At 40.1% G+C, this 24,573-nt stretch overlaps 2 protein-coding genes and 1 long non-coding RNA gene across 9 annotated transcripts in view; 1 reads left to right on the top strand and 2 right to left on the bottom strand.

The window, feature by feature from the left end:
• Positions 1-10,876, bottom strand: part of DYM (dymeclin) — a 309,224-nt gene extending 298,348 nt beyond the window's left edge. Inside the window, exons 1-2 of one of the 7 annotated variants that reach the window (XM_031441942.2) lie at positions 10,551-10,848; positions 8,464-8,628 (exon numbers count right to left, since the gene is read on the bottom strand). The gene's annotated coding sequence lies outside the window, so the exon portion shown is untranslated. Of the gene's footprint in view, positions 1-7,102; positions 7,121-8,463; positions 8,629-10,372; positions 10,515-10,550 lie in introns of those variants that run through there. The other 6 variants (XM_031441937.2, XM_064480327.1, XM_031441938.2 and 3 more) reach the window with 6 other exon arrangements.
• A 67-nt stretch (positions 10,877-10,943) lies between these two features.
• Positions 10,944-15,816, top strand: LOC135319523 (uncharacterized). The gene is made up of 3 exons (XR_010378169.1): positions 10,944-11,039; positions 11,701-11,777; positions 15,506-15,816. It is a non-coding gene; the product is annotated as an uncharacterized LOC135319523 (long non-coding RNA).
• Positions 15,817-19,471: 3,655 nt separating this feature from the next.
• Positions 19,472-23,715, bottom strand: C28H18orf32 (chromosome 28 C18orf32 homolog). Its single transcript, XM_010990159.3, has 3 exons — positions 23,574-23,715; positions 20,799-20,986; positions 19,472-20,175 (listed from the first exon to the last, which is right to left on the bottom strand). Exons 2-3 carry the CDS (start codon positions 20,961-20,963, stop codon positions 20,110-20,112), a joined length of 231 nt encoding a protein of 76 aa, XP_010988461.1. The 5' UTR covers positions 20,964-20,986; positions 23,574-23,715; the 3' UTR covers positions 19,472-20,109.
• Between the last annotated feature and the right edge of the window lie 858 nt (positions 23,716-24,573).

Consider the following 24,573-nt stretch of genomic DNA (forward strand, 5'->3'; position numbering starts at 1 on the left):
AGACAACAATGAAAAATATCAACAAAGTCTATTAATGAAAATTTAAATAAGATTCGATTTTTCATTTGTATTTTATTTTTTGAATCAGTAATGCACATGGTACAAATGCAAAGGGTTCAAAGGGTATATCGTAAAAAGTCTCTCTCCCATCCCTTCTCCAAACCACCTACTTCCTGAACTCAGAGAAAATATTACTAGTTTCTTAGGTATCATTCCACAGATTCTCTACATATATTCAAACACATACTTTCTCCTTTTTACACAAACCATAACACACTATATGCATCTCTTTATTTTGCTTTTCCCGGTTAATACATATTAGAAATCATTACTTATCTGTATATAAATCACTTCCTCATTTATTTTTACAACTCAGTCACATCCCAGTTTTTAATTCCATTAATCCTATATTGATGGACATGTAAGTAGTTTATGGTCTTTTGCTATTACGAATCAATTTAAGTATCTGGTCCATAAGATATTTCACACTTGTGTAAGTATAATAAATCCAAAGAAACAGAATTGCTGGGTCAAAATTACATGCATTTCCAATTTTGGCAGATATTGCTGAAGGGAAGTAGAATATTCCACCTCAAAATATGCCCCTGGGCACTTTATTTTGAGCTGAGGGCACTTGAAAAACAGCAAAGGCAGGGTGAGGCCTTCTCTGAACTTTCCTTATCTGCCTAAAGGCAGATTCTCCAAAAGGAATCCCATTATCATAAATCATAAGTTGATAAGTTTCATCACCACAGAAGACTGACTCATCACAGGAGGGACGAGAAGTTGACACAACACTGAGGCAAACTATGTCACAAACCACCTTTTCTCTCATCTACTCTTCTAAGGCCCATTCCTCTTTCCTAAACATGATATACACTCCCTTAAGAGGCCTACATTCCACCCCTACCCTCCCTTCCCTACTGAGATGATGCTGAAACCTGAATTCTAAGCCACCTTGGGAGTTACTCCCTTTTCCCTAGGTATCTCCTGTGTATACATGAGGTACACATGCTAATAAACTTCCGTTCTTCTCCTGTTGATCTCTTTTATTACAGGGTCCTCAGCTAAGAACTCAGAAGGGTATAGAAAATCATTTTTCCTCCCCTACACTGCCTAGCTGCCTTCTTTAGAGGTTGCCAATTACCACTCCCTTTAGCAATGCTTGTTTCTCCACACCACAGCCACCACTGTTGAATTAAACTTTTTGATCTGTGCCAACTGATGAAAATTTTCACCAACAGGTGAAAACAGTTTTCAGTACGGTTTTCATTTGCATTTCATTCCTCTTGCTGTGAAAGAGGCCATTATCTGTTCATATCTTTTGCTTATTTTCTATTGATTTATAGGAAATAAATTTAATTTTCAAAGCTGCTAGGATAGATCACAATGTATTAAAAGTAACTGCTCAATCCAGGACCAATACAAAATCTGGGGAAAACAATATGAATAAAGCCCGCAAGCTATAAGAAGAGACAACAGAATATTAACAAAGAAAACCAAGACGGTCAACTGAGCATAAAACGCAATGCCTCCATCCTGTTTTCCTCACCAAACCCTAAAATAATGCAAAAAAAAATTTTTTTAATTGTCAAAAATTACACAGCCGTGCTCAGAAATTCACAGGAAACCAGAAGCTGTAAAACATTTGGAGGTGAGCTAAAAAGGAAAATGGGATAAATAACAAGTTCATACTGTACAGCACAGGGAACTATATTCAATATCTTGTAGTAATTTATGGTGAAAAAGAATAGGAAAACAAACATATGTATGTTCCCATATGACTGAAGCATTGTGTGGTATACCAGAAACTGACACAACATTGTAAACTGACTAGACTTCAATAAAAATATTTTTTAATTAATTAATTAAGGGGCATGGCATCTAGGACAGGCCAAAAGCCTTCAATCAAGGGCACCAAAAGTATGAACAGCAACCCAGGCCAGAGGCAGAAGGCCAGAGCCCAGGGCAACAGGCCTGGCCAGAACACCCTGCCCAGTCACCCCTGCCCTCAGTCCCCCAGCCAGCAACAACCAGGTACTGTCCGCTGAGAACACAGAGTGACGGCGGCACCCGAAACAGCTGCAATGCCGAGGAGGAACAAGTGCAGCCAAGCAGAGAAGTCCAGCCACTGAGGTACTCTGACTCTTGCCAGAAGGTTCTACCTACTTCTTCCCCCTCACAGAAAGCAAAGTAGTAAACTGAGCCCCAGTGCATCTCTTTTGCATCTGATTCATGCCAAGGATTCCAAACACACACACACACACACACACACACACACACACACACATTACTTGCATCCAATGTATTTGGAACTCCCAAGACCCTCACTAAAAAAAACCAGAATAAAATGGAGCCTGAGGAACCCACTATCCAGTAACTTCGCCTCCTTAGAGTCCTCCTGCTCTTCCCTCTCACTGTGCATCGGAAGACGTCCTTGGCTTTCGGCTCTTCCTTCTCTCAATTTGTCAATAACTGAGCCTATCTCCTGGTTTCACTAGTGGCTTCCACGGTATTACTTTCAAACCTCTCCTAGTCCCAGTCTCTGACGAAAATGCCAGTTCTATCTATATGTTTAAAACCAAAAATTTTTAACTTAAGGATAATATTATATATACAATTATATTTTATATATATCCAGTAACTTTGTGGATATCAATGCTCCTTACATAAATCTATACTAGAAATAAGAAGCATGCAACTGCTGATGCTTTTAGACCTATCTTTCAATGACCTATCTTCAATGCAATGTAGTTAAGAACTCAATCTTAACATGCGCAAAACTGACTCCATCCTCCCTCCCCAAATCTCTCACCTTCCCACTACTCCCCTAAAGTTCCCATTAAGTAAAAAACGACCTTGAAATGCTATTTTTCTTTAGTGCATATGACATATCTCCAGAGGCAGACTATTTCTGAGAGGCATGAATCAGGCTTTGTATTTCCTTCCTGTTCCCAACTAGCCTACAGCACACTGCCAGAAAATAAATTACTTAAAAAATACTGAATAGCCGAAGTCCCATAGCTAATAAATATATGAAAAGATCTTCAGTATAAATTAGGAATAAAATACACTAATTGATACAATAAAGTATTATTTTACCTATCAGATTAGTACAGGTTAAAAAAAAAAAAAAAACCTTAACAATGTGAGACTAATTAACAGGCATCCCCACCATTAGTGTACAGGTATGAGACAGCATCTGTCAACATTTTAAGTGTACATACGCTTGGTGCCAACAATTTTGTTTTCCCTTTTTCAGAAATGTATATATGTATGTGTGTATACACACACACATTTGTACTCAACAGACTGTAAGGCGAAACCTCATTGCTGAAACAGGAGCCCAGAGAAACAGTGGGCAATGATCACTAGCCAAGGGACATGATAAACACTACAGGTGCCATTAGTCTACCAAGTAATGGAACATTCTCTAAAAGGTTACTATGTTCCAAGTGCTATATTAAGTAAATACAGTTGGATATTCCACCCCAGTGAAATAGAGTAATGAAAATAAAAAGGAATAAGCCCACAAGTGTAAGATCAGAGGAGGTGTGGAAGATAGAAAGGTGACAGAGAAGCAGTAACTGAACCGGCAGAGCTAAGGACGCCCCCAACATGCAATGCCTGCCAAAGGGGATGCTAATAAGAAGGAGGCCAATCTACCCTATGGAACCCCGGGAAGGTTGCAGGGAGACCGTGTGCATTCTCTGGAGAAATCTGACTGGAGAGTCTCTGGACTCTGAAGCCAAGGTTGGAGAGGGTAATGAGGTAGAGGATGAAAGCAGGGGAATGAAGTTAAAGTCAGCTTTGGGTTACACAATCATGTTTCCCAGTCTCCGAGGTGGGAGATTGGAGGCTTCTTCTCAAGAGGAACTGAAGGGAGACCCAGGGAAAAGATACAGGCATTTGGGATTCCCCCCATTTAAAAAGCTAGCTTGCCACCTACAGAAATGCCCGCCACTCATCAAAATCCACTCACACACAGAACTTCCAATCAATGCTGGGAGTTTCAGTCTTAAGAATGGTCCACCAAAAATGATTAGGCTTGTGAAGAAAGCCTCCAACATGAAACAAAGAAATGAAAATAAACCAAAGAAATTAATCAGAAAACAGATGATTCTAAGAAAAAAATTTTAAACTAATATCCTCAGAGAGAAAATAAAAACAATGAGTGCAAACATTTAGGTAGCACCTACGCTGTCCCCAGGTTCTATTCTAAGTGCTTGACACATATTAACTCGTTTAATCCTCACTGTAACTTATGAGGTAGTACTGTTATTATTCTCACTGCCTAGATCATGGGTTAGCAAATTATGACCCAAGGGCTAAACCTAGCCTGTGGCATGAGGAATGATTTTTATGTTTTTTTAAGTGGTTGGGGGAAAAAAAAATCAGTATTTTGTGACACGTGGAAATCATATGAAATTAAAATTTCAGTGTTCACAAATAAAGTTTGATTAGAACACACCTACACTCATTTGTTTACATCTTGACTAAAGCTGCTTTCGAGATCCAACAGCAAAGTAATTACCGCAGGGACTCAACGTGGTGCACTCATCCCTTTATACTCCTGCTCAGCGCATGACAAATCTCAATGACACATGTGACAATGGCAGCACTTCAAGTGTTACGCATATTGCCATATTTTGATATTTTTAATGACCAGTGGATAGCTCTCACATCAAAACAAGGTAGACTGATGTCATACTTCTAAGTCACAGTGGAGTGTAGATTTTTTTTAATCTAATTAGATGTCAAAGCATTATGTTTATCATATAATAGCATCATAGCCGTGTCAGAAGAATACAATATAGGAAGACATTAGCTGAAAATGAGGCTGCAACCAAAGTAAGATTCCGAATGGCTCATTTGTTAACCAAGCAAGGAAAGTCATTTACCAATCATGAGTTAAATTGCACTTGATTTCAGCAGACAAAGAAATGTGTCTAGAGAAAATAAAATGTCTTTAAGACTTGTCTTTCAGTAAAAATATTTGCTCAAAGAAGAGTCTGTACAGGACAATTACAGCCATAAATGTTTTCCAAGACAGCTGAGAAAATACTAATTCAGTACAACATGAAGTGGAATCTGCTAAGATATACAACAGATAATGGTAAAAACATGTTTGAACCAGAAAAAGGCTTAGCTAGGGATTTCAAAATGTAGAACAGATAAACAAGATTGTACTTTATAGCACAGGGAGATATATACAAGATCTTGTGGTAGCTCACAGCAAAAAAAAAAAAAAGTGACAATGAATATATGTATGTTCATGCATAACTGAAAAATTGTGCTCTACACTGGAATTTGACACAACACTGTAAAATGACTGTAACTCAATTAAAAAATGTTTAAAAAAAAAGATAAAAGAAAAAAACCACAAATGGTCAACAAAAAAAAAAAAGAAAAGGCTTAGCTGGACAAGTTTACAAACCTTGTAAAAATGCAAGGTGTTTAAAGACTATTCATTACTCATTGTACTATCTATCAGTAGGTACTCTGTATAAAATATGTGAATCTAACACGTTATTGAACCAGTAGTGTCAACAATTAACTTCATTCACTCTCATGAACTTAACTATCAGTTCCATGAAATTTTTCTCAGAAATAAAAGCTGAATATCATATGTCCTACCACACAACAATATGATGGCTTAGCAATGGTACAGTTTTACTGAACTTTTTAAAGCTCAAGGTTGAGACAGGAATTTTTCTGAACAATAAGAATCCCTCTCAACCAGTTACTGAACAGTGAATGGCTGTGGAAATCAGTTTTTGTTACAGATTTGGTATTTCTCAATGAATTTGACCAAAAATTAGAAGGCCAACAGCACTTACATGTAAAATCCATACTGAGGTAAAGTCATTTCAAGGACAACTGACATTGTCCGAATCACAGATAATGTCAAGCTGCTTTATACACTTCCGATGCTATCAAAAATTAAGACTCAAGTTCTCCACTGAAACACATGTATGTGGTAGATGTATTTTCCAAAGTCAAACTACAGTTCCAGCAGCATCTTTCAGACCTCAATACAAATACTTTCCACATTTCAAAAACCATTTAACTGTGCAACAAGGAGCTTCCTGTAATTCTCAATTGGAAGTGATTATTCAATAATGGAATGAAAGGTAAATATCAAGAAATGAATCTAACAGAATTCTATAGATGCCTTCCAAGCAATAAACACACTCTATGAAAACCATGTTCATAGACTGCTATCAGTATTTGGCAATACTTATCTGTGCAGGAAGATATATTCCAAGATGAAATACATAAAATCTTACAAATCAGCATTAAATATGAACATCTGTAATCAATTTTGATCATAGGAAACAGTAAGTTTAAACTCCAATTGAGTAAAATGTTATCCCTTCTCCCCCAAAAGAGATTTCATTCTTCTCATTAGCAAAACTTTATTACAAAAAAAAAGTTCTCAATCATTATTACTATTGTATTTTCAATTTCATCAATAAAAATACTTGAGGAAATTTTTTCTCCCTTGTAATATAAGTACCTATATAATAGTCTTCATTTTCCTCTGGACCCACAAAGCTTAATTTTACAATCTAGTCCTTTACACAAAACATTGGCCAACTCTTGACCTAGAAGAATAAACTGAGGCAAAGAAACATTAAGTGACTTGTCCAAGACCAAGACTAGAGTTAGAAAGTGACAGACCAGGTTTCAGACCACGGCGGGCTGAGTGCAGAAACCAAGCTCTTAACCACTATATCACACTGTTTCCACGAACCAAGAACAAGATGTGATTGAAAAAAAAAGTAAATGTTCAAAGAACAAGAACAGACACTTGAAATTAAAAAGTGATTTAAAAATTCAATGGAGGAGAAAGAAAAGGTCAATGAAACTCCCATAATCAAGAACAAGAAGAAGAACAGATGGGAAACAGGAGACAGAAAATTCAAAGATCTGTTTAGAAGGTCTTAACAGATTAGTAACATGAGTTCCAAACAGAAAACATGAACAAAATAGAAGGGTGTGAAGTCAAGTTGGAACAAGGTCTGAGACTACTTTACATGCACACCAGCAGAGACTGCGAAGCCTCTGGGACAGGGATGAGAAACAATTCACTGCTCACAGCAACAGCAGCAGCCAGAGTAACATCTTGCATCAGTTTCCTGGGCCCCAATCCCCATAGGTCTTGCAATGTATTTGGTAAAAACCAGTTATATGTTCTGGAAAAAAAAAGCAAACAAAGTTGGGGGGGCACGGGAAAACAAGGTAAACTACTCAGCTCAGCAGTGATATTTACACAGTCACAGAAATGTAAACACTGAACAGTAAGTTAACCAAAAATTCTTAAGTGTCTATACTGGAAGGGCTGGAAGATGGGGAGGACGAGGACCTCATCTACCATCACACAGTCAACGGGCGTTACCTGAAATTGATTAATCACAAAGTAGCCATTTAGATATATTTATAAACACAGATAAAAGTAGTTATCTCTGGGAACCAGACTAAAAAGGATAATATGCCTCCTGGTGTTATCTTTTCTAACAATTTGCAAGTATTACTTTAAGTAGAAATATTAACTTATAAATAAATTGGAGAGTGGTATGCTAAAACACACCACCATCAGAGAGCCAGGATCTTCACACCTGCAGACAGCCAAGACCTCAAAAGCTAAGGTGGAAAGTGGAAACCCCTCAGGAAGCAGGATACCAAACTACAGGACTTCCTGAAATCCTTTCCACCTCTAAAGAGTCAGTCTTCTCCCCGTCCTGGGAAAGGAAGAGCAGAAACAGCCATCCTGCCCCTCTACTTTTCAGGCCCAGAGCACTCAACCATGCCCAGGTCAGCTAGTCACATAAGGAAAACTCTAGAAGGGAATTCTAGCCCAAGTCTCATAGTAGCTCATTCTTCCTGAAAATTTTCTCTCACTTTGAGTCTTCCTGTTGAATTGGAGGTGCCTCTATTAACCACTGGGACCTCTACCCTCACACCCTGGGCGTGGGAACCATCACTGCCCCAGAGTGTCCTGTGTCATCAAGTAGCAGCTGAGCATTATATACACTGTGGTTACAAGTATACAATACCTTGAAAACACGAATATGAAAAAGACTGAAATGAAATACAGAAAAACTTTACACGTTGATTTTATACTTAATCCCTTCTAAAGGCCTCATTTTACCAAAGGCCTCATTTTACCAGGTATTTCCCACATATTCGATTATAGTCACTAAAAGGAAAATGGAACAGTCCTCTCCAGCACTAACCATCCCCACTATCTACAGAGTGAAAGACGGCACACTGCATTCGTGGTAGCAGACAAAATCACCTATCTTCTTAAGTCTCAACAAGATACTGTGGTAGGCAGAATAACAGCTTCCAAAGATGTCCACATCCTAATCTATGGAAACTGTGACTCTGCTATTTTACAAAGCAAAAGGAACGCTGCAGGTATAATTAGGTTAAGGACCTTAAGACGGGGGAAATTACCTTGAATATCCACATGCACCTGAACTAATCACATGGGTCCTTAAAAGTGGAGAACCTTTCCCAGCTGTGGTCAGATCAACTACAGAAGAAGTCAGCTGCAACACTGCTGGCCTTGAAGATGGAGGAAGGGGGTCACAAGCCAAGGAATCTGGCAGCCCCTAGAAACTTCCAAAAAGGAACACAAGCTTTAAACACTGACTTTAGCCCAGTAAGACCCATTTCGACCTTCTAAAATACAGAACTTTAAAATAGTAAGTTTGTATTGCTTTAAGCCACTAAATTTGTGGTAATTTGTTACAGCAGTCACAGAAAACTAATATACACATTAAACAACTTCTAACAATATGTGATATCACCTAGAGGAGAGAAGAATCCTCCAATTGCCCAAATATTTAGACCATTATGAGACACAATAGTTATTTGTGCACTTTGTGGTGTATTTCACTCCTGTTTTTCTCCTGCTCTCACAACATTCCAACTGTTGGAGAGCCAGCCAAAATGACAATTCTTCAAACTTCCTATAGAGGGATGAACCGTGTTAACCAAGAAAATGGGTCAGGATAGTAGGACTGACTGGAAAAATCAGGAAACAATTACACAGTATTTTTCAGTCAAACATCATGATGTCTGTACTTCTGACTTCCTTTGTATCAAATGGATACCACATTTAAAAATAATAAGTCCTTCTAGATATTGATATTAAGAGCTTACTATTAACTTTTTAGGTGTGATAATCATACTGTGGGTATATTAAAAAAAGATACTGACTCAATCTTCTATAGACATATGCTCAAATATTTACAAATGAAATGGAGTGGGGATAGGAATGGATAGAGGCATAGATGGAACTAAATTAACCTGAGTTACTAATTGAGTTGGGTACTGGGTACTTGGGGGTGTATTATATTATCTCAGATTGAACCTTTCCAAATTTAAAAGACACAAAAACAAAGTCCTTGACCTATTTATCATAATGATACAGATTTCTTAATATACTTAATAGTTGGAAGTCCTTCCTGAAACACAGCCCCACCTCAACTTTCTGCCACTTAATCCCCACCTCATTTTGCCCTATTTACTAACTCAGTAAGTTTCAGGAAGTCACCTAACCTCAAGAAGATTGTCTTCATCTGCAGAATGGGAATATTTATACTTGCCCAGTCTATCTCTGACTTGCGGAGAGAATTATCTAAGATAAAAACTACAAAGCAATATAACCATTCTAAAAATCTATATATTTACAAATTTCATGCTCAACAGCAATCATTCACCTATTCTTACAGACCCTCTTTCCTTCCACCTCCAGTTCCTCTTTTGAGCTCCCAATTCAACAGCCCAAACGCCAGGATCCCTCTGAAAGGTACCTAGTCCATCTATCCTGTGTACCCCTTTGCTGGCCCTATTACAATCATGCCATTGCTTCTCTATATTTCAGGTCTTTCATCCTATCAGCTTTATTAATCCACTACTGTCCCCAGTTCGCAAATATCCGGCTAACCTCCCACCCTCTCTCACATTTCAGTTAAAACATAATTGCTAGTTGCCAGGGAGTGGGGGAGGGAAGAATAAGGAGTGACTGCTAATGGGTACAGGTTTCTTTTTTGGGTAATAAAAATGTTCTGAAATTAGATAGTTGCACAACCCTGTAAATATGCTTTTTAAAAAAATACTGAGTTATACTTCAACTGTACTTTTAAAGCGTGAATTTTACGGTATGTAAATTACATCTCAACAAAAATGTGCATGTCAAAAAAAAAATCAACTTATTGCTCACCCCGCCCATCACACGACTATTTGTCAACCTCATTTCCCGAAGCATCGACTTGCTCTTCGGTATCCCCTCCCCAACTCCCAACAGCAGACTCGGACAGAGGCCCCTCTCACCCTCATGATTAACACACCCCCTCACCTCTCGGCTCGAAGTGCCACCGAAACCTGGAAGTGGGGGAAGGGGAGTTGGGGGCAGCTCTCGTGGCTCAGACAGGGTGGCCCCGCCCCCGCTGGCAGAAGGGACCCTTCTCCCCAACCTGCCCGGGGGAGGGGAGGGCGTCCCCAAGCCCGCTCTGACAAGAGGCGGGGGGCCTCACCCGGCTTCCCGGGCCGCGCTGCCGGGGGTGGAGCCACAGCCCACCTGTCTCAGCAGGCGGGGAGATCCGCTTCCAGCTCACGGACGGGCGAGCGGGTGGCAGAGGGGACAGGACGAGCCCTGGTCGCCGCCGCAGCGGGGGTGGCGCACGCCAGCTCAGGCCTCCATGTTTCCACGTCTCTGCGGCTCCGGCTCCGGCTCCAGCTCCGGCTCGTCTCCCGCCCGGGCAGCGTCAGTGCGGAGGCCGGAGGCGGGCAGAGAAGAGGGAAGCGTCCGACAACGCCGCTGAGGACCGAACGGCCTGGCGCGCTCCGGCCGGCGGTCACGTGGCGCGCGGACTTGTGGGAAATGTAGTCCTTCGGGCGTTACGCGTCTCCCCACCCTCCTGCGCCTCCAGGGCAACGGCCGAGCCACGCGGCAAAATCCGGACGCAGCTAAACCTTCCAAGCCTCGTGCTGGGGTCCTGGCTTACCCTACAGCACTTGTTCTGGTACCCTACTTATTAAGGCCCCTGTTCATTCCTACCCAGTAATCACCCCAAAGTCAGGCAATTCCTTGTACGGCTCTGAAGAATTGGGAAATAGGAAAATAATATTTGATGGAGTCAGGTAGCAGGTCTAGAACTGCCTGCAGTTCTGTCAGAAAGGACAGGCCAGCAGGAAAGAGTGTCAATATGGTGCAGTGCCAAAAGTGTGGAATTTGAAGTCAAATGAGCTGTTACCAGACTGACGTCCTGAGTCCTTACTTCACCTCTCCAGCCAGTTTCTCATCTGAAATATATATACAAGATAAATATACAAGGTAGTGATGGTGCTTTCCATACAGGACTATGGACGATGTCAGTAACAGTAATAACAGATCACATTATGGGTTATTTTCTATGCACGATACACTGTTACTTTATTTATTCAAATAACGCCACGAGATAGATATCACTGTTACTTCCATTGTTTTTTTTTTTTTCTAGTTCCTTAAGGTGTAAACTTAAGTTGTTGATTTGCCATCTTTCTTCGTTTATAACATAAACATTTATAGCTATAAATTTCCCCCTTGGCACTGTTTTCACTCTGTCCCATAAGTTTTGCTATGTTGTATTTTTAGTTTTGTTTGTCTCAAGATGTTTTCTAATTTCCTTTATGATTTCCTCTTAGATCCACTGGTTGTTTAAGAGTGTGTTAATTTCTCCAAAAACAGAAGGAAAAAAGGGTGGAGCAAGAAGTGGAGCCAAGTGAGTAGACCAATTGTCTTTCAAAACCTTCTAAGCTGAGCTTTTAATAATTACTGGTTTGCAGTGTCTGGAGTGCCACTTTTCTTTGTTGTAAGCTGAATACAAGAGGGGGCTGACTCTCTTCTTAGAACCTAAAGGGCCAAAAAGGACCTGTGCCTATCAGAAGGCCAGTCCTTAAGCAGGATCAAAACTATCCCCCAGATTATTGTTTCAATCCTGTCCAAGAAAAGTGCTCATGTTTCCACTTCCTGGGAGAGAAGAGCAGACTTTGGGGTCAGACTTGTGTTTGAATTCCAGTTCCATGAGAATGAGTTGAATGATTTGGGAGAGCTATCCTAGTCAGTTCTTAGTTTGTTAGCTCCTGTAACTGACTAGTTTTCTTCTCAGTAAAAAGGAGACAGTTGAACCGTCCCTTTCAAGAGCTACTAAAATGTCAGGGGGAGATACTCAAGTAATTTGTTAATTTACCATTCGATGATTTCTAATTGTTCTGCATTTTTTTCTATTTAGTTCCAAAACATTTAGCAAATGTATCCCCCAAGGCAATGTGGGTGGTGGCTGCCTGCAAGGAGCTCACCAACTGTGAAAGACACAGTAGGTACCCAGCTATCTGTAGTGCAAGGTCACCCACAGAACTGTTGTATGGAGCCTGCAGGGCACAGGGGCAAGAGACCCTCTGAAAGAAGGAAATGGAAGGCTTCCCAGAGGTTGTATTTAAATGGGGTGAAAAGTGTTCTGGTCCCAATTTCCAAAGTCGGGGGAGGGGCGATTCTCCAAAATCAACTGGGTGTCTTATGATTCTATTCAATTCTGACATTTAGAGATAGCATCAGATGCCACAGGTAAGGGCTCAGTCCCACAAGACCACCCTCCATTTCTGATGTCAATGGCAAGTCCAGGTTGTTACCTGTACTTCTGACTGGCTATAAATCAGATTCCCATAACCCCCTCCTTGAGTTTGATTAATTTGCTACAGTGTCTCACAGAACTCAGAGAAACATTTTACTTACTAGATCATCAGTTTATTATAAAAGGATATAATGAGGAAACAGCCAGGTGGAAAAGATGTATAGGGCAAGGTATGGGGAAGGGGCACAGAGCTTCTGTGCGCTCTTGTACACCACTCTCCCCAAATCTCCACGTGTTCACCAACCAGGAAGCTTTCTGGAACCTGTCCTTTGGGGTTTTTATAAAGACTTCATTATATAAGCACGGTTGATTAAATTATTGGCCATCGGTGATTGAGCTCAACTTCCAGCCCCTCTCCCCTCTGCAGAGTTCAGAGGGGTGGGACTGAAAGTGCCAGTCTTCTGATCATGTGATTGTTTCTTCAGGCAACCTGTACCCAAGTTTTGGTGTGTTCAAGTCGCCTCATTAATATAACAAAAGACACACTGCTCTATTCATTTAGGAAATTCCGAGAGTTTTAGGTGCTCTGTGCCAGAAATGAGGACAAAGACCAAACACGTATTTCTTACTATAAACCACATCTCAGTATTTCCACTGCCTTGAACAGGTGGCAACGAACCCCGAATAGCACACAGCTCTCCTTTATCAGAACATACAGTTTTCCAAAAAAGAAGTGCTAAGGGAGAGATTTACAAAGGATTGAAGCTTCTCCTTTGATACAATCGTAAGCATTAAAAGAGCATGGGGAGGGGGAGGGGAGTACCAGCTTTGCACTTTTTATTATATACATACACTTCTGAATTATAATTTTTGGAAAGAACATTCATGATTCATTCCATAAATACTGTGTATCTATTCTGGACCAGACACTTAACAGGTGCTGGGGATTCAGAATGCACTAGTCTTATAATAAAAATTAAAATAAAACATTAACATTGAGAATAGATAACAGATGACGAGGCTCGGAAACAGATTGTTCATGTTTTACTTTCTTTTCCTTCGGATTGTTTAAAGTCTATCTTCAAAGTTAACAATAAGAAGAAAAAAAGACAAAAAAAAATGTGGGATAGGGGGTCGGGAGGGATTTTTAGACTATCTGTATTTTAAAGCTATTTTATAATAAGAATACATTAAAGTATTAGTTGTAGAATAATATCAAATTAAAAATTAGAAAAGATGTATTGGTAAGTGAAGAGTTTGGAGAGGTCACCCATGTTGCTGCTTTTCAAAATTGTGAAACATGTAACAAAAAGAAATATATAACAGACACAGCTTAAAGAACAATACTGTGAAACCCACTTCTGAACTAAGAAACAGAATAGCAGCAGTATTTCCCAAAGCCCTATGCTTCTCCTTGATCGCACCTCTCTCCCCTGAGAGGTTAACCACCATCCTAACTTCTATCCTAATAATTCTCTAGATTTTTAGAGCTACATAAAATGAACTACATAATAATAATAATCATTATGTATTATTTTGTGACTTGCTTTTTTTTCTCTGAACTCTTTCGAGATTCATCCATGTGGATGCATACATCCAAGAATTTACTTTATTATTTACTTTTTAATTGACTTGCCTCTAATAAATGGACAAATGTTAAGGTTATATCTAAATCTTTACATATGTATATCTGTGTAAGCACCAATCACATCAAGATAGAGAACATTTCCAGGACCCTAGAAAGCTCATGTGTTCTCCTTTCGAATCACTATCCCCCAGAAGTAACCACAATTCATACCTCATGCTACATAATTACTTTTGAGTTCATTTTTTTCACTATGGCATAGTATTCCAGTCTATACATATTTTGTGAATTTTACACATAAAGTAATTGTTGATTGGCTTTTGGATCTCTTGATCAGGTGAACTAAGAAAGCTTGCTCCCATCACTTCATTAACTCAAAATGATATTAACCCACAGTTCACACAATGGAATTTTTTGAGCCCTGCTTAAAGCATCATAACAAGGTTTTATTACACCAATTTATTTGTCCATCCTACTTTGGATGGACTTTTTGTGGGTTTTTCTGTTTCGTTTTGTTTGGGCTATTTCATAGACAATGCTTCTGAGAATATTCTTGTACATCTCCTGGTATGCAGATACAGTTTTCTCTGGTATCCAGACTCTAGGAGTGGCATGGCTGGATCACACTGTAAGTGCATGTTCTGCTTTATCAGAGAATGCCAACTTATTTCCAAAGCAGCTGTACCAGTTTACACTCCCACCAGCGGTACATACAAACCCTTTCTGTTCTTCATCCTCCCAGCTCGTGATGTTCAATTTTAACCATTCCGGTGTTTTCTCATTGTGGTTTTAATTTGCATTTTCCTGCTGAAATATGTGTTTCCATATGTTTATAAGCCTTTCTTCTTCTGCAAAATACACTCTTTAACTGCCATCCTCCTTCTCTCTTGTGAAATGACTTCTAATCATCCAATGATTAGAAAAGACCATGCTGAGTAGCTCTTTAAATTTCACTCCAAAGAGTTTAAAGTGAAGCCGAGGGACACTGATAGGTGGAGACCATGAGATTAAGATCCAAAGTGGATTCCCAAGTACTACAAGGACTAGAATCGTTAGTCAGGAAAGGGGCCATGTGCAGCAGGCAGACTTCTCAGATGGTTCCCCTAGATTCCTGGCCACCGATGTATACACATCTCCAAACACCAAATACAAAACTAGGTGCTGATGTAAAGGGATTTTGCAGACATATTAAGACTCCAAATCAGTTGAACTTAAATTAGGGAAATTATCTAGGCATGTCTGATTTAATCACATGAGCCCTTTAAAAGCAGAGAATTTTCCCTGCTGGTCCCAGAAGATTGGAAGACAGAGACGTGCTCTGCCCGCCCTGGAAGAACGTGAACATCCTCGCTGTGAGCTGCTTATGCGACACACGTGCCAAGGAACCACAAACAGCCTCTAAGAGCTAAGAATGGTCCCTGGCTGACTAGAAGGAAATGGGAACCTCAGTCCTACAGCCACAAGAAAATGAATTCTGCTGGCAACCAGTGAACTTGGATGCCCAGATGAGAACTGCAGACATGGCCAACATCCTGGTTTCAGCCTGGTGAAACCCTGAGTGGAGAATCCAGCCATGTCATACCCAGTTGCCTGACCTACAAGAAAATGTGATAATAAACTTGTGTTGTTCTTAAGTCACTAAGTTTGTGGTAATTTGTTATGCAACATTAGAAAACACCAAGGAAGTATGAAACTTCATCTGCTGAATTACAAGTCAGGAGCTGGACCTGTGTCTGATTGTGGATGTGCAACATACAGATGCAGGGGCATCATTTACATCGTTGTCCATGTGAATGGGGCCCTCTGAAACTGGACAGTGCACACTCAGCACAACCATACACAGCAGTCCTGCAGGAGTCTCTGCGCTTGCCGTTTCAGCATCTGGGCTACCTCTTTTAACTTTCTATTTTTTTGCCATTTAACCATTTTAGCAGAAATGAGAGGACTGAGCTAGGTGTACCTTAAGGTCCACACCAGCTCAGCATTTGGAGTGTTTACATTTTGCAACTACTCTACCACACACTGCCCTGAGTTCGTACCTTCTCAGTTTAACTTTCACTTCACTTCACTATGTCTGCCCGTAGTCTGTTCCTTAGGGAGCTGTCACTGTGTTAATCAATTTGGCTTTGAGGATGGAACCAGCCAGTAGCCCTGTAGGGAGGAAACCACAAGGGAACGTCCCTCCCCTTCTTCCTTTTGGTATGAATGAACTCAGGACATTTAGCTTTAGAGTCCAGGAGGCTTAAGATCCATGGATACAAGTTCTTTTCAATCCTGTCAGTGGAACAGATCGACACACTAGTGTTGGTCATTTTGAGGAAGTGCTGACTCACCTGTTTCTTTGGATGGTGGCTTAGTAATGAAAAAATGTGACAAAACCCAAGTCTTTCAGGCGAGCCTTGAAGAATTATCTGAGAAGAAATGCAGTTAAAATTAACTAAGGCAAAATAAGCTACTGAAAACTAGGGAAGTTACAAAGTCATGCTGGAAGGTGAGCAAAATCAAAGCTTGAGAACAAGTCCGCACTGATTAGTCCACACTCCCTGCTCCATTTCTGCCCAGTTACCCCCACCGGGGTTTTTTACACGGTATCAGCAGCTGTGACCGCTCTGAGGGGGGTCAATATTTTAAAACAACTTAAGAGTATGGCTTTGGATTCCTAGACTCTACACATATTTAAACTCTACGATGCCGTTTCCTTCACTTTTTCAGTTTTGAAAGGATCAGTTCAGATCAGGTAAGATCACGTGTGAAACACTCTTGCATAGCGCCAGGCACACGTGCTGAACAAATGGCAGCTCTACTAGGAAAGCAACCCTGAAATATAGATTATCTGTATCTGTTAGGATTGGTATTATGAGGCAAGAGAACACTTGTGTGGTATAGAATAGTGGTTACCAAATCGGGTCCAAGGACAGGTGATTAAAGTTTTCGCCAACCATAAAAAGAAAAACATGGACAAAACTGAATTTTTCATAAAAATAGCTAACTTTTATAAACGTATTCACACTGATGGGCTGTTGTTATCCCCTATTCTATGTTCCTCTTCACTCTTTTGGTGTCAAAAATGGCTTTTTTTAAATGAAATAATGGTGATAATAAATCACAGCTTTTAAATATATTCTTGTTTGGCAAAATAAAAAGTCGACAACTGTGTATCAGTCCCCTCAACTAAAAAAAAAAATTTTTTTTTCCCAGCACGTAAAATACAAGACTGGGAACCAGTGCTCCAGTGGGAGACTGCTAGAAGTAGAAAAGGCCTCAGAAGACCAGTAATTCTCAGAAAGTAGGTTTAAGTGAACTGGAATGATCTGGGGGATCACTTAGTAAAAACATCCATTTTAACCACTTAAGAGTATTGAATTAGAAAAACTGGTGTGCTACAGAGAAACTGAGGAAGTAAACCAAGAAAGAGGAAGACGTGAGATCCAGGAAACAGGAGGTCCTACAGGGGAGAGGGAGAGGAAAGTCCCCAAGACTGTCACTGTGCACCGGGCCTGGGCAACAACTAGCCAACGGAGGGAGTGTACCGGGAGAAAGGGCAGTAACTGCAGGAAGCAATGCTTTATGTGAAGGGAAACTCAAAAGCACTATACTCACAATCTATGCAGTGACCAGTGTTCACATGCGCATCCTACCAGTGTCCCAGCAAGACGCAGATGGCACCCTCGAGATAAAGACATGGCGCCGAGCCAGTAGTCATAGATGCCATCACCCTGAGCCCCAAGAAGGCAAGGAGAGGGAGAGGTTAGTGGAAACTGAAAGGAGTCATGTGGACTTGGCCACCTGGAGGTAGTGACTTTTGGCTCAGGAACACACCTGGCCTGAAGAGGCCTTGAAGGGAAGGAGCCAAGGGAATAAATACCTTGACCTGGCTCCTTCCCTCCTTCCCATCTCCTGCCGCAGATCTCACTGGCCAAACCCAACAGAAGCCAGAGGTCCCAGCTGTAGTAGTCCATACATCTTTCTTGAGCAGGAGAGCAGGGTGAAGGGAGCAGAGATCTGGAGGGGCAAATGAAAGACTTCTGGAACACTCATGATGATATATATACACACTGATCAAGGACTTAACCAAAATTTACAAAAACATTTGGAAGACGTATGGGAGAAGGAGAGGGAAATACTGTAAGACAGCTGTATCTCAATCATGGCAGGAAGTCAATAATATTTAAAGTTGGTATCTCTAAAAACTACAGTATCTATGTATCATTTAGAAATATGGAGCTAAATCATAAGACAAAAACAATAGCTGAGTGAGTAAAGCCTTTGGTTTTTTTTTTTTTTTTGGTGGGGGGAGGTAATTAGGTTTATTTATTTATTCTTGGAGGAGGCACTGGGGATTGAACCCAGGACCTTATGCATGATGAACATATGCTCTACCACTTGAGCTGTGCCTTCCCCAGAGGAAAGCCTTTGGAAACTAAGGGATTAGGGACATTATAAACCTTGCAATATTATTTGATTTTTTAAAATGATGTATTTAATAAAACCTAATTTTAAAAAAGTTGCTAGAAGGCTGTATGAAAAGCTAACACTGGGGGAAAAAAGAAAGCTAACACTGGTTATACCTGTGGAGCTAGAATAAGGGAATGAGAGTAGAAAAAGAACATTAACTTTTCACTTCACTTGCTCTTATATTGTTTTACTATGAACGTCTGCTATTTTCATAATAGTTTTTGTATCTTAAAAAAAAGAACTAGATCAACTGGATTTAGTCGCTAAAGGGAATTTATCCCTCAGGTGGGCTAGGGCAGAGAAGCTGAAACACATTCATTTGAATCAAATGAAGTCCTAGGTGGATCAATGACTTGACCAGACACATACATAGCTTAACAGAGCCTCAGTTAGGACCTAGGACTTCACTGGGGACCCAAGGGAAGGAGTCCCTTCTAATCTCTCTTTGCTTCAGAGAGAATAAATATTATATAAAGATATGTCTCATCATCTTTGAATATTTATGTATTTAAGTGAAGTCTAGGGATGAAAGACCAAGTAGAGAGACCCAGACCAGGCGAGAACTGCTCAGTCACGTCACTCTGGTTGAGAACCACTAATTTTAGAGCATCTTGTTATGCAACAAAATAATTGATACAAAATAATTGATATAATCTACTCTTTAAAAAAAAAAGAAGAAAATATTGTTGTCCCATAACTACCTGAGTGCCATCACACCATTATAATACTGCTTTCTGATGTGGTAAAAACAAAAAACAAGAAAACCCTTCCTTTTAAACATTTAAATATTAAAAGGAAAAAGAACCACAAGCTAAACTGAATGTTTAATACATTCATAGGAGGAGAGGAATGTGACAAGGATTAGAATTCTATAATATACACTTAACATTTATGTAAAAGATGTTCCATTTTTCAGAGAAGTTTCCCCTAGTTCCCTGTCTTTTCTGTCTTCCTCAGAGCAATAAACAGTAATTACTACTCTCTCAGATCAGCTGCTCCACTGACTTGGACAGTAATTACATCTTTATGTTTCATTATCTCCAAAAACTACCTTTCATTTCACAGCACAGTCTCACTGTACTGTTTCACAGTAGAATTGTACTCCTCAAATTTGAAGAACTTGAATAAAAGGTAGAGGCCCAAGGATTTTTAGGCATTGATTAAGTAACAATGTCTACGGGCACAAACCTTCTATTTATTCATATTTTAATAACTGCAATAAAAGAAATGAAAGCTACTTTAATGAAAAAGGAACTCAGGAATGAGATAATTAAATATAACTAACTACATTTCAAATACAAATACCAGATTAGTGTCAGGTAAATATCTAGATTATCTACCCTGAATTCTGGTCTGAGAAAAAGATCGGAGACAATTACAAGGAAGGTGCTTCATATCATCAGGTCCATTTTTAAAACAATGAGATCCTTTAGGACAATCACTTTAGTCTTTCTTTTTCTCAGAGATTTCTGTTGGTCCTCTTGTTGGTAATCCATTTATGTCTGCACCCTGAAATGAAAAATCATTTTAGATATTAGTTGTAATAATATAATAATATCTAAAAGACAGACACTATAAGAGATATTCTCTTGAAAAACAGACAACAAAGTCCAGAATGATAGAACTTCCAGAAACGTGCAGAATGGCTAAATTTGTGCAGCTGAACAAAACCAAAGTTGAATTTAACAAGCACCATTGCTAAAGACAACTAAATTGCCTATTCATTAAAAAAATAACTTCTTATTGTTTAAAAAAAAAAACTCTATGATCCTACCAATTAAGTATCTTATCAAAGTTATCAATCAGTGAAACTGGCTTATTTTAGTATCATCTCTTGTCTTCTATTAACTATTTAGCATTACTCTTACCAGCCAGGAAATACTGGTTATTATCTTGGCTATAAAGCAAAGAGCAAACTCATAAATCAGAGATCTAGTTTAAAACCTTAGTTTAAACAAATGTTAATTATTTAAATAAAAAACCCCAAATCTCTCTTTTAAAAAAGAAGGAAATGTAGACACATTAATGAAGGTTTTGTTTGAAGAACTTGCATTTCCAAAAGCCAAGTATTTTATCCTGTACCCCTGCCCCGGCAACCCCCCAGCTCATTCAAGGCATTTTAACGTTCTTACCTTATAGTCTACTTTGCCTTTGCTTTTATCGTTGGATTCTCGCACAGCTTTCCTAGGCCATATACGACTAACGAAAGGGGAAATCAGCGGGTATATATATGGCTCCAGAAATTTTTTGTAGACCCAGAGCAAAACTGGAATGACAATGCAGGGAATGCACACCATTGTCCCAGGCTTGAGCTCTTGGACTGCCAATAAACGTGAAGAAAAAACAAATTAGATCAAACGACTGAAGGAATTCACCTAGATTCAGATATTTGAAATGACTTTCTACACTGAAGGAAAAACTTAAATCATACAAGTATTAGCTTAAATCAAGTCTATTAAATCAAAATGCTGCTATCTGCAAGGTAAAGGAATAATAAGTGGTCTACAGGAAAATAATAGTGAGGTGCCTGCCTCCAAACCTCTCCAATCACTGCTCCCCAATCATAAATATGATAACATCAAGGAATAGCACCAACATTTGCTGGGTGCTAGGCAGTCAAGCTCTTAACACATATCAACTCATTTAAAACACCCAGTGAGGTTGAGTACCCTGGCATTTCCATTTACAGATAAATAAAAGAGGGCACAAAAACATTAAGGAACTTGGTAATTTTCACATACTCCAGTTTAGTGTGACTTAACTTGCAAAGCCCAACCACCTTCAGGGACTGACAATATTTGTTAGACAACTTACAATGCCAAGGGAAAATTTTGTTAAATGGAACTCAATGAGGTATCACTTTGGAAGACCTCTAGGCTGCAAACTGGCTGGCCTCTCCCAGGCAACAACTCTCCCTTGATATATTTGTTCTTTTTTAATAGCAATTAAGGTATACTGAGTAATAAAAACTTTTAATTTAGTATTGTTATTTGTATAAGTAAATTGTCCATTTCCAAACATTAACACCTAAATTTCCTTGATGATTAGAAACTATCTTGGAATTTCTCAAAATCAGCAATTTCTTGAAAAAGAACAAATATTATTTCCATAATATACTATCAAACCACGGACCTTTTAAATTGACAAGAATTTTTAATCCCTTAGCAGAGGCCTTAAAAACTCAGAAGCTTCAGAACAGTGCATAAGTCTAAAAATTAAGGATGTTAAATTTTCTTATTTTCAAAACACTGTAAATTAAGTAGTATTTGCTGACAAATGAATAAACACTGTTACACTAAAGCAGTTCAAAATTATTTACAAGTGAAGAGTGGTATAAATATTCCAATCTGAATGTGGCTTTGAAATGAATTACAAGACCTGTAAACAAATATAAACGTACATCAAGGAATGACCAGCTATTTTATAAAGAATTCATAACTGGATTCTTTAAAAACAGTCCTCTAGTCAAATTTTAAAAAACAGTGTAAGAATTTATCAAAGTATTTTGTTCCAAAATTTTAAAGAACGTATTTTCTGATCACAGTAAGCCAAACTGGCAGGAGAAGGGGGAGGGTCTTTTTCAAAGAATTATTATTCTTGGCTATTGGACATGTAGAATCTGATCAGAAGAGACTTAAGAGGTGGCCTGGTTCAGGTCTTATGAGCACCACAGCCTAATACTCAAGCAGCTGCCTGAACTTGAGACCCGCTTTCACTACTTTCAACATAGTGTTCTTGGGCAAATTATTTAACCAGTCTTTGCTGTAGTTCTCTCATGTCTAATGTGAAGACAATAATAAATAGTACCTATCTCAGAGGGATGTAGTGTGGACTAGATAAATTAATAGGAATACAAAGCTCAGAACAGTGCATACGTTAATATTAAATGTTGTTACTAAAAGGAAAAAACCCAAAAAAGCCCAAGGATTAATTTCTAATCATCAAGGATCCAAAATAAACTGTTCAAAGCCCACACAAAGGCAATCAGTAACTAGAGCTGGCTAAGACCAGAATTCATAAAACTGGTTTCCTAGCTCAATGCTCTTGCCTTTTCCCTTCCAAAACCATGATCATCATTATTCCACTTTCTACCAAACTTTCAAAACCAACCAAATCCTTCAATACAACAGGCAATACCACCGAGCACTACACTATTAAGGCTGTCAATCCTTCCATTGTAAAGATTTAAGTTTTTAGCTACTTGAAATTGTGTTTTAAGTGAATTCTCAAGAAAAAAGTATCACTAATTACTTTTGTCAAATTATGGCTTAGAAAGGTCTAGAAAGTGGCTATGACATATTGATAAAAAAAAAATCACGATTTTTAAAATTCTCTTCAAGGCCATTCTCGGATATTACAATAGAGCAAGAAAAATGGATTGAAACTGCTGGAGGAGAGAAATTTCTTTCATCGGCCTTAGTCCACTACAATGGAATAGGAAAAGGCGGAGGCTCCATCAAAACTTGGGCATGGGTAGCGGGGGGACATGCCACCTCCTTTAAGCAACCCAGTCCTGCGTATTATTTACTGGAGACAGAAGAGAGCGGGACAGGCTGAGTCAAAGACAAGGACTGAAAAATAGGAGAGAACAAGGGCGAATGGTGGTGACAATAACAGAGAAGTGATACCGACAATTCGGGCCAGAGAGCGGATCCTGAGGAAAAGAGAGACAGATCGGAGGCAGAAGAGGGGTGGACGCGGACGGAGGGGAGGAAAAGGGCGAGGAGAGCAGGGGCAGGGGCTCCGCGGGTGCGGGCAGCGGTGGACTGTGACGGCCGGCGGGCCGCGAGGCGCAGAGCGCTGGAGAACCGCGCACCCCGCGGGCTGCTCAGCGCGTCTCCACAGCGCCGAGCCACCGCCCGCCCCGAAGCCCCAGCCGCAGCCTCGGCCCCCGGGGCCCCGCTCACCCAGGACCACCACCACCACCACCAGCGGAAACGTCCGCGCTTCTGGAATGAGGGACGGGGAGGGAAGCGCCGCAGCTTCCAATAGGCACAAGGGCCGACAAAGGTGCGCCTGCGTCAGCCCAAGGACGCGCAGGACGTAACCGTGACGCCCGGGCTGGGACTGGGGGCGGCTTCCGGCCCGGCGCGGAAGCCACTGGCTTAAAACCTGCGGGCCAGGCGGAAGCACCGGCCTACCCCGGCGCCCGGTTGCTGGGACAGGACCCGGGATGCTGACCCAGGAGAGGATAACGCCTGTGCCAGTGGCTCACCACCTTCGGGGAGGCCTACTCTACCTGCTGTTCTCCAGTGCAGTTGTGGCTAAGCTAACCATTCTACTACAGTAATACTAACAGTGAAGTCAACTTTAAGCGGTATTCTCTTACAAGAAGCAACACTTCGCACCCGCTAGCATAATCAACAGTCGAGAAGGCGGAGTTGGAACCCTCATACACTACTGGTCAGACTGTAAATATCGCTGCTTTAGAAACGCCTGGAAATCCGTCAGATGTTTAAATTACTAATCCAGCAGGGCCACTCTTGGTACACACTCAAATGAAAACACATGCCACACAAACTTTGTAATAGCTAAACAGAACAGGTATTCCACACTTCCACAGTGAAATACAGGTACATGCTGCAACATAAACCCTAAAAAAATTATTCTAAGTCAAAGCCAGTTACTAAGGGCCACATACTAAGACTTCATTTTTATGAAATGCTCACAATAGGCAAATGTATAGTCAGAAAATTGGTTGCCTATGGCTGGATTGTGGGTAGGGGGTAGTGACAGCCAACCACTACCAAGGTTCCTCCTTGGGATATTGAAAATAACTTTCAAATTCATTGCGCTGATGGATGTGGAACCAAACATACTAAATGCCACTTAACAGTGCGTTTAATCTCAATAAAGTCGGTGGAAAAGTTTCAGAAATTTCCCCATGTTCTAATATTCCATTTTATG

The sequence above is a fragment of the Camelus dromedarius genome, chromosome 28, assembly GCF_036321535.1.
Source record: "Camelus dromedarius isolate mCamDro1 chromosome 28, mCamDro1.pat, whole genome shotgun sequence".
Classification (NCBI taxonomy): Eukaryota; Metazoa; Chordata; class Mammalia; order Artiodactyla; family Camelidae; genus Camelus; species Camelus dromedarius.